Here is a 14,392-nt window from a genome sequence, read left to right as displayed (position 1 = left end):
AAGCAACACTAAACCCTGCAATCAGTGCCATCTTGCTTTCCTCCTTGGTGCTACAGTGGATTTTTTTTCATAATCTGCAGATGGCACAAAACTTGGAGATAAATGAATTATGTGGAAGATATTAATCAGTCTCAAGGAGGTTAAAGTGGTGGTATGGATGGAGAGATGACCAATGAAATTTAATGGTCATTATTATGAGCTCGTGCATTCTGGTAGGAGGATTGAGAGAAGATGACCAATATGAGGGCATAACTTTAAAAGAAGCGGAGAGTGATCTGGTGGCTACGTGGTTTGGTAAAAGTGGGAAAGCAAGTGGAGAAGAAGGCAACTGTAATCCTGGGCGTTATCAATAGAGGCACATCTCTCAAGACCAAGGAAGTCATGATAAACCTTTGTAAATAACACAGCCCAAGACTGTACCATTGTGTAAAATTCTGGCTACCATTCTTTGGAAAAGGTGTGCAGACTTTAGAGTACAGCAAAGATTTGCCAATATAATTTTAGAGCTGAGGATTCTTTGAGGATAGTTGTAGAGCTGTGGTACTTCTTCCAAAAGCAGCTGAAATCCCAATGTTTTCTCAAACTTGTTTAAAATCATGAAGTTTTCAGAGAGTAGATAGAATGTTTATTGTGTTCAAAGTAAATGTATTATCAAAATACATATACAGTATGTCACCATGTACTACATTGAGATTCACTTTCTTGTGGGCATCAAAGAAATATAATAGAATTAATGAAAAGCTACATGCAAAGACTGACAAACAGCCAGTGTGCAAAAGATGACAATCTGTGCAAATAAAATGCAACAAATGATAATAAATAATATTGAGAACATGAGTTGTAATGTCCTTGAAAGAGTCCATAGGTTGTGGAATCAGTTCAGTAAAGAGGTGAGTAAAGTTATCCACGCTGGTTCAGGAGCCTGATGGTTGAACCTGATGGTGTGGGTCCCAAAGCTACTGTACCTCCTACCTGATGGCAACAGCGCGAAGAGAGAGGGCATGGATGGTGGGGATCCTTGATGATGGATGCTGCTTTCTTGTGGCAGTGCTCCTTGTAGATGTGCTCAGTGGTGGGGAGGGCTTTTCCTATGACCGACTGCATGATATCCACTACTTTTTGTTGGTTTTTCTGTTCAAAAGCATTGGTGTTTCCATACTAGGCCATGATAAACCAGTCAGAATACTCTCCTATGTGCATCTATAGAAGTTTGTCAAAATTTTAGATGACTTGCTGAATCTTCGCAAACTTCTAAGAAAGTGGAGACACTGCTGTGTCCAATTTGTAATGGTACAATGTGCTGCTCCCAGCACAGATCCACTGAAATGGTGACACCATGGAATTAAAGGTTAGTGCCCCTCTCCCCCTCCAATCCCCGATGAGAGTTTTCTTTTTCTGGCGGTCAATAATCAGCTCTTAGGTTTTGCTGACATTGAGTGAAAGGTTAATGTGGCACCATTCAACCAAGTTTTTAAGTTCTCTCCTATATGCCAATTTGTCACCAGCTTGGATTCTGCTAATAGTGGTGTTGTCATCAAACTTGTTTAGCATCACAATCATAAGTATAAAGTAATAGGGAAGAAGGCTAAAACTTGTGGTGAACCTGTGCTGATGGAGATAGTGAAGAAGATGCTATTGCTAATCCAAACTGACTGACTGGGGTTGGCATGGGAGGAAATAGAGGATCCAGTTGTACAAGAATGTATCGAAGCCTAGGTCTTAGAACTTATTCAAGCAACACACACCAACTGCTGGAGGAACTCAGCAGGCCAGACTGCGTCTATGGAAAAGAATAAACACTCAATGTTTCAGCCCGAAATCCTTCATCGGAACCCTCTGCTCGAAATGTTGACTGCTTACTCTTTTCCATAGATGCTACCTGGCCTGCTGAGTTCCTCCAGCATATGGAGTGTGTTACTTGGATTTCCAGCATATGCAAATTTTCTTTTAGTTTGTTCTTGGAGCTTATTGATTAGTTTTGAGGAAATGACATTGTTGAATGCTGAGCTGTAGTCAGTGAAGAGCATCCTGATGTATGCATCTTCAGTGCCAGGGTGGTTATGAACTGGGGGAGAAGGGATGAGTGGCCAAAAGAAACAGATGTGACATGGAATAAAACATTTTTCACAGCAAGTCTGGGACGTACTTCCAGTGTATTAGAGCAGCTGGAATGGGGGAACCAGTATAGCATTCATAAGGGAGCTGGCCGACTATCTGAAAGAAAAGGGTATGCAGGGGTTTGGGGAGTGGGGCTTGCTGGATCACTCTTTGTTGAGCCAGGATAACTTGACAGGCTGAGTAGCCGCCTCTTTCCATGCTGAAAATATTCTGTGACTAGGATACCCACGAAAGATGTATTTCATTTGAGGAAGTGGGACATTGGCAAAATAAATGCCATGGGTTTCAGAAAATGAGAGGTGACCTCAGCAAAATGTACATGATTCAATAGGTCAGATTCTAGAAAGATGCTTCCCCTGGTTGTAGAGAATAGAACTGATTAAATTGGTGTCCTAGAATAAGCAATCTTTTAGGACGAAAGTGGTAGGGGAATTTGGGCATTGATTGTACTAAAGGCACACAAATAGATTGTTGTGTTCATGTGCATCAGGGGGATATATGGGAAGTCTGAAGAAACTTGAGGCTGAATCACTTAATCCTTGTTTTTAAAACAAGTGGCCTCTGTGCACAGTATTTTCCACTTTACAGATCCTCTGTCGGAAATATTGTATTTGTGGGAATATAAATATTTAAATTTAGATTTGTCTGGTGATATGGATTTCAGTAGTCAATTTTAATACCTTCTCAGAATTATCTCAGCTAAGTCTGTCTTCTTCCATAGTGTGCTGGTACAGAGTGAAATAGTGCCAAGTCTCTGTATACACCTGGTAATGGTTTCCTATGTAAGACCAGAAACTGAAATAGTGGTATTTGTGTGAATGTAGAATGGTATTAAGTTGTTATACCTCTTGTACCTGCTCTCACCAGTGGGAATTCCACATAAGTGAACTGTCCTAGACATATTGGAGTACACTTGGTATATGTGGGGCTTGCATCTGCATGACTTCCTTGCTCCAAAAAGGAATGAGAAAATTGTAAAGCTGCAGAGGAATGAATTTGCTTATCATGGGAATTTTCCAATTGAAAGCTTCAAGCATACTACATTCTGCTTTTGACACACACATTTTCTTGACTTTACACAGGTCCATTCCCAATTACCAGCTTGATGATAGGGTCTTTGATTCTGCAATTGACACCTGATGAAAATTTCATGATGTCGAGCAATATGACCGAACTCAGTAATGACACAAATGTGGATATTGCTGCCAGGGATGCCCAGAGGGTTGTCATTGCTTCCTCTGTCACTGTTCTTGCTGGCATCATACAGGTACTGCATTTTTAGTTGTTGATGGTACTATTCTTCAACAACTGCAGCATGTCATTTAAATTCCTCTTGGTGATAACAGTTGTTTCCTCAATTCTAGCTTGTACTTGGGATTCTCCAAGTTGGTTTCATTGTTCGGTACCTCTCCGTGCCCTTAGTGGGAGGATTTACAACTGCTGCTGCCTTCCACGTCTTTGTCTCCCAATTGAAAATAGTTTTAAGCGTGCCAACAAAGAGTTATATGGGAGTCCTCTCTGTCATATATGTGAGTATTTGCTTAAACCCTTCTGAAGAATTGTTATGTAATGACATTTATAAATACAGAGGATTCCAGTTCATTGGGACACATTGGAACCTGTACTTTTTGGCCCCATTAAGTAGCTGTCCCAGACAGTCAGTTTCTTGGAAGTAATTCAAAAGGTTTCTCAGAATGGAGGGCAGTGGCTAGTGCTGTGTCAGAAGGGCCATGTTGGGACCCTTGTTATTGACAAATAAACTCTCCTTGGGCTTCCAGCCGGGTACAGGTATAGATTTTAATCAACATTTCGATGACAAACTCTGCCATCTTCATCAGGGATGATGCCTGGGCATTTCTACTCTGGGGTATACATATCACTGTCATCTGTCCTTCCTGATTGATTGGATGAGGTCTAACCAGCTTGCCCACTGTCCCATCTTGTTAACTATCAAATTCCAGTTCTTGGAGCAAGATCTTTGTCTTTGTTATAATTTTTCTCGAGATTTATTTCACTGACTTCCTTCACCAGGCAGTCCCAAAAGCCATTGAAATAAAACCTAGAGGAAAAAGAATTTTAACAAAGATGAGGCCTTGCTCTAAGTAAGAATTGGAAGTTGATTGTAAACAAGGTGGCACAGTGGAAACCTGATTAGTTAGTCCTCATCCAATCAGGAGGGGCGGATGACGGGGGTGTGTATATATATCACTGAACTAGATGTGTCCAGGCATCAACCCTGTTGAAGATAGCAGAGTTTGTCATGGAAGTGTCAGTACATTATGGCTGACCTATTTCCCTCTCAACCCTGTTCTTCCCTCTTCATGTAACCTCTCTAGTCAAGAACTTATCAACTTCTGCCTTGCATACACCCAATGACCTGGCCTCCACAGCCACCAGTGGCAATAAATTGCAGATTCACCACCCTCTGGCTAAAAAATTTCCACCTCATGCTCATTTTAAGTGGACGTCCTCCTATTCTGAGGGTGTGCCCTCTGCTCCTAGACTCCCCCACCATTAAAAAGTATCCTGTCCACATCCATTCAATCTAGGCCTTTCAACGTTCGATAGGTTTCAAGGAGATCCCCTCCCCCCATTCTTCGAAATTGTGAGGAATCACTCCTCATTCGATAAGGTTTTCATCCCTGAATCATTCTCTTAAACCTCCTCTGAACCACCTCCAATGTTAGTGCATCCTTTCTTAAATAAGGGGGTCAAAAATGCTCTCAATGCTCCAGGAAATAATTGCTTAAACTGGAAAAGGTTTACAATGATGCTGCCAGGACAAGAGGCCCTGCATTGTGAGGAGATGTTAGCCAGCCTCTGTCTTTTTTTTTTCCCTTAAAAAGATAAAAGTCTGGCTTTATTTGTCACACGCACATCAAACCATACAGTGAAATGTATCAATTGTGTCAACGGCCAATACTTTCCGGAGGCTGCCTGGAAGTGTGCCATGCTTCCAGCGACAACATAGCATGCCCACAATGTACTAACCCTAACCGAGGTAACCAGAGCACCCAGAGGAAACCCACACGGCGACAGGAAGAACGTACAAACTCCTTACAGAGGGCGGAGGAAACTGAACCCCAGTCTTCCAATTGCTGGCCCTGCAAAGCACTACGCTAACTGCAATGCTTCAGTACCATTGTTGGACTGTTGGAGAATGAGGGGTGGCCATAAAGGAACATTTAAAATTCTGGGAGGCACAGATGAGGTCAGTGTTTACAGTCCTATCCCCAGGGTAAGTGAGTCTAAGCCAAGGTGCATAAACTTAGAGTACGATGAAAAAGATTTAAAGGGATCTGAGGGCCAAATTAATGACATAGAGGATGGTGAATATATGGAGTGAGCTGCCTGGGGATGTAAATAAGGCAGGTACAGTGGTATCATTTAAGAAACAGTTTGATAGGTGCCGCAAGAATGATGAGAAATAGTGGTGTGTGGATTGCATTCAGAACACCGTGAACAGAAAAGGGAAGTACTGCAGGGGAGAATTTTTCTACAGGCCAAATTAGAGTGGATTGATGATGTAATTCAGATGATCATCTTTCTGCAGTTAGTGAAAGGTTGCTGCCTTTGTTATAAACAAAGTACTTTGCCAGTGTTTGGGTGACACACTTACAATGGATAGTGTGGTATAGGGAATCATACCCATTGCCTTGACTCATAGAAAGCTGAGGGCTTCTAAAATTTCACTTTGCTGCTCGATTATACAGATTGCTTTTTTAAAAAAAATAGAATATACGTGTAAATAAGTTTGTGTTTTTTGCATTCAGTCTTTACCCAGTTTATAGTCTTTGCTTGCATTATATCATTTCGGTGTGTGATAATGGCTGACAGTTTATCTCCTTGCCATTGTTCTGCACTTAACTCCATACCCCTTGATTACTTTAATATTAAAAAATCTATCCACCTGTCTTGAATGTATTCCACACCTGAGCCTCTACAGCCCACTTGATGAGACTTTTTTTTAAGATTCAGCCTCTCCAAGTGTCTAAATTATTCCCATCTCTGTTCTAAATAGTTGCCCATTATATTGAGATTGATCCCTGGTTCTAGGCACACCAGCCAGAAGAAACATCAGCTTTATATCACCCAAAACTTGGAAGCAGTACTCCTGCTAAGGTCTGACCAAAGCTCTATAAAGTTGGAGTATAACATCCCTACTTCTGTATTCGATACCCATCTGCCTTCCTAAACACATTATCTACCCACTTGCCATCTTTAAGAATGTATTGACTTTGAGATCCTTATGCTCAATATTCCCTACGATCCTGTCATTCATGCTATGTATGTCCTAGCCTTTGTTGTTCCTCTCTGTGCCTTGTGGCACATCAGGTGGCAACCTTGCCATTTCTTTAGCATTTGTCTGTTTTTTGAGGTTGAGTTGCTAGCTCGATGCTCAACCCAGCACTGATGGAAAGTGTGCAAGGAGCTGGCCAGATTCAAAGCCCAGACCATGCATCTCAAAGTCTGGTACGGATGCCACTATATCACCACCCAGCATGTCCTAGCCAACAGTGCTCTCAAAACGCATTACATCACATTTGTCTGGTGTAAAATCCACTTACCATTTCATAGCCCATTTTGGCAAACATTGATCTCTGTCTGTCGCATAAAACTAACTTCTGCACTGTCAGTTGCTCTGCTAATTAGGTCATCTGCAAACTTACTAACCTTCTCCACCACACCTACATTGAAGTCATTCACTTGCCTTGTATAATAAACAACAGAGATCCCAAAACAGAAAACAAAACCCATGCCTTCACCTCTGTCATATTGCCGAACTCATTTTTGATCCAGTTTGCCTATTTGTCTTGGATCCCGTGGATGCTAACCTTCCATGTGGGACCCTGTCAAGGCTTCACTAAAATCTATGTAAATCACATCCACTGTATTAATTCACTTTGTTACATTCTGAAAGAATTCAATTAAATTGGTCAGACAAGCTGCCCATGGCAGAGCGATGTTGGCCACCTATGATTAGTTCCTGCCCTTCCAAGTGATTATTAATCCCCCTCAGAATTGTTTTCCAGAATCTTTCCTATTGCTGATGTTAGGCTCACAGGTCTGTCGTAATCAGGCTTTTCCCTGCTGCCTTCCTTGAAAAGAGGGACCATGCATAGTGGGTAGGCTCCTACAGCTTGGGGCATTGGAGTTTGGAGTTCAATTCTGTTATCTTCTGTAAGGAGTTGGTACGTTCCCCTGTGACTGTGTAGGTTTCCTCCTAGGTGCTCTGGTTTCCTCCCACAATCCAATGATGTGCGGGTTAGTGGGTTAATTGGTCATAGTAAATTGTCCTGTGGGGTTAGGCTAGTGTTAAATGGGAGAGTTGCTGGCTGGCACGGCTCATTGATCCTGTTGGGCTGGAAAAGCCTGTTCTATGCTGTTTCTCTAAATAAAAATAAAATTAATGGAACAGCTGCTGTCTATCTCTTTTTATATTTGTATCTATTTTTCTACGGTGCAAAATTTGGCCAAAATATTAGAATACACTTCAAAACTTGCCTGGAATCTTGTATGGAATGTTGGTGGCTAAATAAAATTGAGACAGCTACTTGGGTAGAGGTGCAGCTTTTGTTGCAGCTTTTGTTACAGCTTTCGTTTATTTTTCAGACTCTTATTGACATATTTCGCAATATTCGGCAAACTAATATTGCAGATTTCATTGCTGGTTTGATCACCTTTGTCTTGTGTGTAATTGTGAAAGAAATCAACGTTCGCTTCAAAGATAAAATAAAAGTGCCTATTCCGATTGAAGTAATTGTGGTAAGTAAGAGTGATGGAGAATTAGTCTCTTATTACTCTCTCACTTAGTTTGTCTTTTCCTGCCAATGATAGCTCAGATTAAATGCCAGGGGACTCTTCAACTTAAGTAGTGTTTATTTAGGGAACTGAGTGCGCTCTGACCTGATGTTCATCTTTTGGTAGTTGAATCAGAGTCAGGGACAAGAATTTCACTCTCATCCTCCAGAGACCACTTGTGCCAGTTCTCTAGACCAATTGCTGCTCTTTTCCAAATCATTCAGGGTCTAGTAATTGCACCTAGTTGGAGATACTCCATGTGAGGGGAGAAAAATCTGTTTTCAAAACATTATTTGAATGTTCTTCAGGCACCAATCTGCATACATTGAGTGATGTGGCATTGTGCCAATTCTTCCCACTTAATTGCATGATGGAGTCACCACATGGACATATAAAGCACCTGCTCACTCAGATTCTTGTTTAAGAGTTGTAGTTCACACATTTTCTTATATGGCTGAAAGGTTTTCCCTATTAGTTATGCAAGGGGGAATTTATTTCTCCTTGCCTTAGCAAAACAAAGCTTTAACTGTCACACAGGTAGATATTATTTGCCTGTATAACAATTGAACCCTCTACCTCAGTCAAGGAAATGTAAGTAAGAATGAGCTTGCATTTTCTGAGCATCTTTCACAATGGCAGGTGACCTCAGTCTTGGACAGTGAAATATTTTCAACTGCAAACACTGTTGAAATGTTGGACATTTGGTAACTCATTCATGACAAGCAAGCTTTCAGAAAAGTGAGGTACTGGCCAGGCAATGTACAAAGTACCTAAATGGTATTAATTTGCAGAACTTCCAGAAAAACTCGCTAGCCATCCAGGTAATGTTTTGTGATCCTATTGAACATATCTGAAAGTGTCAGTAGAGGCTTCTGTTTTACATTTGAAAGATGGTCTCTCCATATTGTGACAATGTGTCATTAGAGTTTCAAACTAGATTTGACCTCAAGTTGTAGGGCTACCTCTGAGCCAAGTCTGACAACTTCATGGCTACCTTCATGAATAACATCATCTGTTGGCTCCTCTATTTCAATTTAAAGCCTAAAGGTGTTGCCATCATATTTCCCATTTGCAGTGGCTAATTAAAGTACACACACAGTGATGGTTCCCCATGGTGTATGTCAGAAAAGAGCATTCTACTGCCATCTTAAGGGAACAGCAAAGAATAAAGTGCTCAAGCCATTAATGATAAAACAGCAAATAGATGGTGGTCCAAAACATTCAGCTGTCATGGCTTGTGATTATAAACTGTCAATGACACTTGTAGAAAGGAACAGTTTTAAAAAAAAAACATACTCTTGAATAGTTAGTTTAAGTTATCTTAGTCAATTGCTAGATTTCTGTAATTCTAGATGCAGTGAATGGCAGAAAGGAATAGAAAAGATCAGACCTAGATATGTTGGGTCATAATTTTAGAAGGAAATCCATTATTAAATATATCAACACACATCAAAGTTGCTGGTGAACGCAGCAGGCCAGGCAGCATCTCTAGGAAGAGGTGCAGTCGACGTTTCAGGCCGAGACCCTTCGTCAGGACTAACTGAAGGAAGAGTGAGTAAGGGATTTGAAAGTTGGAGGGGGAGGGGGAGATCCAAAATGATAGGAGAAGACAGGAAGGAGAGGGATGGAGCCAAGAGCTGGACAGGTGATTGGCAAAAGGGGATACGAGAGGATCATGGGACAGGAGGTCCGGGAAGAAAGACAAGGGGGGGGGGGACCCAGAGGATGGGCAAGAGGTATATTCAGAGGGACAGAGGGAGAAAAAGGAGAGTGAGAGAAAGAATGTGTGCATAAAAATAAGTAACAGAAGGGGTATGAGGGGGAGGTGGGGCTTAGCGGAAGTTAGAGAAGTCGATGTTCATGCCATCAGGTTGGAGGCTACCCAGATGGAATATAAGGTGTTGTTCCTCCAACCTGAGTGTGGCTTCATCTTTACAGTAGAGGAGGCCGTGAATGGACATGTCAGAATGGGAATGGGATGTGGAATTAAAATGTGTGGCCACTGGGAGATCCTGCTTTCTCTGGCGGACAGAGCGTAGATGTTCAGCAAAGCGGTCTCCCAGTCTGTGTCGGGTCCCGCCAATATATAAAAGGCCACATCGGGAGCACCGGACGCAGTATATCATCCCAGTCGACTCACAGGTGAAGTGTTGCCTCACCTGGAAGGACTGTTTGGGGCCCTGAATGGTGGTAAGGGAGGAAGTGTAAGGGCATGTGTAGCACTTGTTCCGCTTACACGGATAAGTGCCAGGAGGGATATCAGTGGGGAGAGATGGGGGGGACGAATGGACAAGGGAGTTGTGTAGGGAGCGATCCCTGCGGAATGCAGAGAGAGTGGGGGAGGGAAAGATGTGCTTAGTGGTGGGATCCCGTTGGAGGTGGCGGAAGTTACGGAGAATAATATGTTGGACCCGGAGGCTGGTGGGGTGGTAGGTGAGGACCAGGGGAACCCTATTCCTAGTGGGGTGGCGGGAGGATGGAGTGAGAGCAGATGTACGTGAAATGGGGGAGATGCGTTTAAGAGCAGAGTTGATAGTGGAGGAAGGGAAGCCCCTTTCTTTAAAAAATGAAGACATCTCCCTCATCCTAAAATGAAAAGCCTCAACCTGAGAGCAGATGTGGCAGAGACGGAGGAATTGCGAGAAGGGGATGGCGTTTTTGCAAGAGACAGGGTGAGAAGAGGAATAGTCCAGACAGCTGTGAGAGTCAGTAGGCTTATAGTAGACATCAGTGGATAAGCTGTCTCCAGAGAAAGATCTAGAAAGGGGAAGGAGGTGTCGGAAATGGACCAGGTAAACTTCAGGGCAGGGTGAAAGTTGGAGGCAAAGTTAATAAAGTCAACGAGTTCTGCATGCGTGCAGGAAGCAGCGCCAATGCAGTCGTCGATGTAGCGAAGGAAAAGTGGGGGACAGATACCAGAATAGGCACGGAACATAGATTGTTCCACAAACCCAACAAAAAGGCAGACATAGCTAGGACCCATACGGGTGCCCATAGCTACACCTTTAGTTTGGAGGAAGTGGGATTAAATAAATCACATCAGTGAGAGTATCTTTCCAGCTGGTGATCTGACCTGAAGTCTGATAAGATCATAAGATATAGGAGAGGAATTGGGTCACTTGGCCCCTTAAGTCTTCTTCACCATTTCATCATGGCTGTTTAATTTCCCCCTCCCCCCTCGGCCTCAATCTCCTGCCTTCTCCCTGTATTCCTTCCTACCTGTGACTAATCAACAATCTATCAGCCTCTGTCTTAAATATACCCAAAGACTTGGCCACCACAGCCGCCTGTGGCAACAAATTCCACAGATTCGCCACTCCCTGGCTAAAGAAATTCCTCCTCTTATGTGGTCGGTTGTGATGTAATGGATGAAAGTGAGTTCTTTTTAAGATGGAAGGCCCCAAGGAAGGGAAGTAACTCGTACCATAAAGATGGAGGAGCTTCTTAAACTTACGCATTGGAACCCTATAAGGTGGAGTCAGCTGGTGCTCCGTCAGTGTATCTGAATGGCAAGAACCCACATTCTCATTATAGAAGTTCTAGCAGGACTTGCATTAAAGTTCCTACCTTGGCATCAAGTAGCCCAAGCACTTCATGTGAATGACATGTTGGCATTCTTATTAAGTCTTGTGTGCACCAGGCAGTTTCTGCACAGTAAGCTTTCAGAAGCACCAATGTGTTAATGACTAGGTAACCTATTAGTGATGTCACTTAGTGAGTAAATATTGGTTAAGGTACTAAAAATATTTGCTCTTCAAAATAGTGCCATTGGATCTTTTAGTTACACCTAAGAGGGCGCACAGGCCCCTCGCATAACTATTCACCTCAAATCCAGTGTCGCAGCCTCTCAGAAAGTCAGCTGATGTTTTTTTTTTCTCCAGTCTCTATAATGAAGACAATCTTGCGTCTTTTGACTCGGATCAGCACAGGTTTATGCAGTCTTCAGCATGGTAGACAGGTTTGGAGTATTCATATCTGTGCATTTACCATGAAACTTGTATGGAGGAGCAAAGAACACATGCATTTAAGAAAACAAGTGCTAAATCATCATATGAAAACCTATTGGGCATGGTTTTAATTCTGAAGATGTCAGAGGAAGGAAAGTTGAGGATAGTGGTTAATGCCACAGTTTTGAGATACTGATGTAGAATTACTTCAATGCAGGGAAGAATGACAGCTTGCAGTACTGGTCAAAAGTTTTTGGAAAATGTGTATAACTAGGATGCCTAAGACCTTTGCACACCCCACACCACTGTAGTGATTTTATTTATTGCACTGTGCTGCTGCTGCAAAAAATCTAATTTCCTGACGTGATGATAAACCTGATTCTGACATGGTCTCCATTGTGGACTCAGAATGGGAAGAGGGCCTGGAGAGGGGAGTCATGGTTTGGAAAGGAAGAAGGGAGTAGGGAGAGAGCAGGAAGCACCGGAGGGACATTCTGTAATGATTAATAAACCAATTGTTTAGAATCAAATGACCTTGCCTGATGTCTCAGGGTTGGATGTGTCCCCCTGCCCCTGGGACTCCTTCTCTGGCACCTGTCTCACACACCTGCGACGCTCCACCCTGGTCATTCCCAACATCCTTTGCTCCCGCCAGATTTACAAACTCTCCCTCCACTCCACTTTGACAAATACAGTACTGTGCAAAAGTTTTGGGCACCTTACTGCATAGATGGTGGTTATTGTTCAAACATACTGTATATGTTTGCTCATTTCAGACTATCGTAGCTACCGGAATATCATATGGTGCTAATTTGGAAAGAAAATATAACGCTGGTATTATCAAAAGCATTCCAACGGGGTAAGAAAAATGAGGAATTTTGCTTTCATTAAAAATGTCCAAATTCTAAATATTCTGTTGGTATCCTCTACTGCAGACTAGAAATTTTTATCTGAAAGATTTCAGAATTGCCTGTTTTTTTTCCACTCTTACAGATTTTTACCACCGACGCCACCAGATGTGAACTTGTTTAGTCAAGTGGGAACATCAGCATTTTCTATTGCCATTGTGGGATATGCTGTTGCTGTTTCTGTTGCCAAAGTATTCGGTACTAAGCACGGCTATCCAATTGATGGAAACCAGGTAAGAAAAATAAAGTGAACGTACCTTCCATTAGCCTTTTGAAAGGTGACTTGCATTCTGAATGAAAATGGCTGAACTTGCATAGTCATTGCAGGTACAGCACACACACAACTCAGCAGATTAGGCAGCATCCATGGAAATGAACCAACAGCCAACGTTTTGGGCTAAGACCCTTCTTCAGGACCTGAAACGTCTTGAAATATCGACGTTTTGTTGACTTCCATAGGTGCCGCCTGACCTCCTGAGTTCCTCCAGCATTTTGCATGTGTTGCTTTGGATTTCCAGCATTTGTAGACTTTCTGCTATTTATTATTTCAGATGTATATATTTTATATTGGGATTGATTAGTCAGTGCCAAAATTAGTTACATAAGACCATGATAAGTTTGAAATTTGTATTGAAGATTTGATTTTGATTTTTTTTATATAGTATTATTACAAAGCTGCAGTTTTGTTTTATTTAGAGGTGCAGAGTGGAAAAGGCCCTTCTGGCCCATTGACCTGCGTTCACAGGGCAACCTACCAATTTAACCCTAGCCTAATCATAGGACAGTTTAAATTGATCAATTAACCTACTAATGAATTTGTCTTTAGAAAGTGGGAGGAAACTTGCGTGGTCACAGGTAGAATGTACAAACTCCTTACAGAGGACGCTGGGATTGAACTCCAAACCCTGACGCTGTAATGATGTTGCACTAACCGCTACACTGCCATGATGCTCAGAGTGAACTTATTCTACATTCCACAATGGAAAGAAAAATTCAAAATTTAGATTGAATTACTATCAGTCTGAATTCAGTCAGAATTCATCCTGATAATAAACTCGTGAAGAATTCTTGATTTTAATATAACATCGGCAAGCTTGTAAAATGGTCAACAATGCATCACCTCTCTGTAGTAATTTCCCAATTTTTTTGTTTATGGTGTCATATTGCATGGGTAGGAAATACACAATTGCCTATTTTACATCTCTATGTATACAGTTCAAAGTTTCAGTTTTGCTCTCTTTATCTTGGAAAAGTTGGGATAGGAGTTTCAGTGTAAGACATAATTTGGGAAATGGCGTTTGTTCCAGGCTGAAACTGCAATTTCTTTATCTTTACATCTGCTAGAACAGGTCAATCTCTTACATGATAGTTCCCTAAAATGTGGTGCTTATTATAAGTTCACTTTAATGTGAAACTGTGGCCCATTTTTGCTTTACAGTGGTGCAGGAGTGCAAGGACTTTACAATGAGTGCTGTGTCTGGTTTAAGGCATTCTCACTGCCTGAGGACTCAATCATTTACAGAACCTAGAACAATTGGCCATCAGGCCCTTTGGTGGGGGGGGGGGGGGGTGGAGAAAGCGAACGGAAAGTTTAAAGATGGGAATGCAGTGCGCGAC

General features: G+C 42.1%; 1 protein-coding gene across 8 annotated transcripts in view; it reads left to right on the top strand.

Moving 5' to 3' along the window:
* The window catches only part of LOC140186625 (pendrin-like), a 105,254-nt gene that overhangs the window by 62,788 nt on the left and 28,074 nt on the right, over window positions 1–14,392 (top strand). For all 8 annotated transcript variants that reach the window (XM_072240986.1, XM_072240989.1, XM_072240985.1 and 5 more), the window contains 5 exons: window positions 3,201–3,385; window positions 3,483–3,647; window positions 7,732–7,884; window positions 12,644–12,726; window positions 12,861–13,008. In XM_072240986.1, coding sequence (XP_072097087.1) covers window positions 3,201–3,385; window positions 3,483–3,647; window positions 7,732–7,884; window positions 12,644–12,726; window positions 12,861–13,008 — 734 coding nt within the window. The remainder of the gene's footprint in view (window positions 1–3,200; window positions 3,386–3,482; window positions 3,648–7,731; window positions 7,885–12,643; window positions 12,727–12,860; window positions 13,009–14,392) is intronic.

The sequence above is a fragment of the Mobula birostris genome, chromosome 23 (genome assembly GCF_030028105.1).
Source record: "Mobula birostris isolate sMobBir1 chromosome 23, sMobBir1.hap1, whole genome shotgun sequence".
Lineage (NCBI taxonomy): Eukaryota > Metazoa > Chordata > Chondrichthyes > Myliobatiformes > Myliobatidae > Mobula > Mobula birostris.
This window is presented reverse-complemented; position numbering and strand designations above follow the sequence as displayed.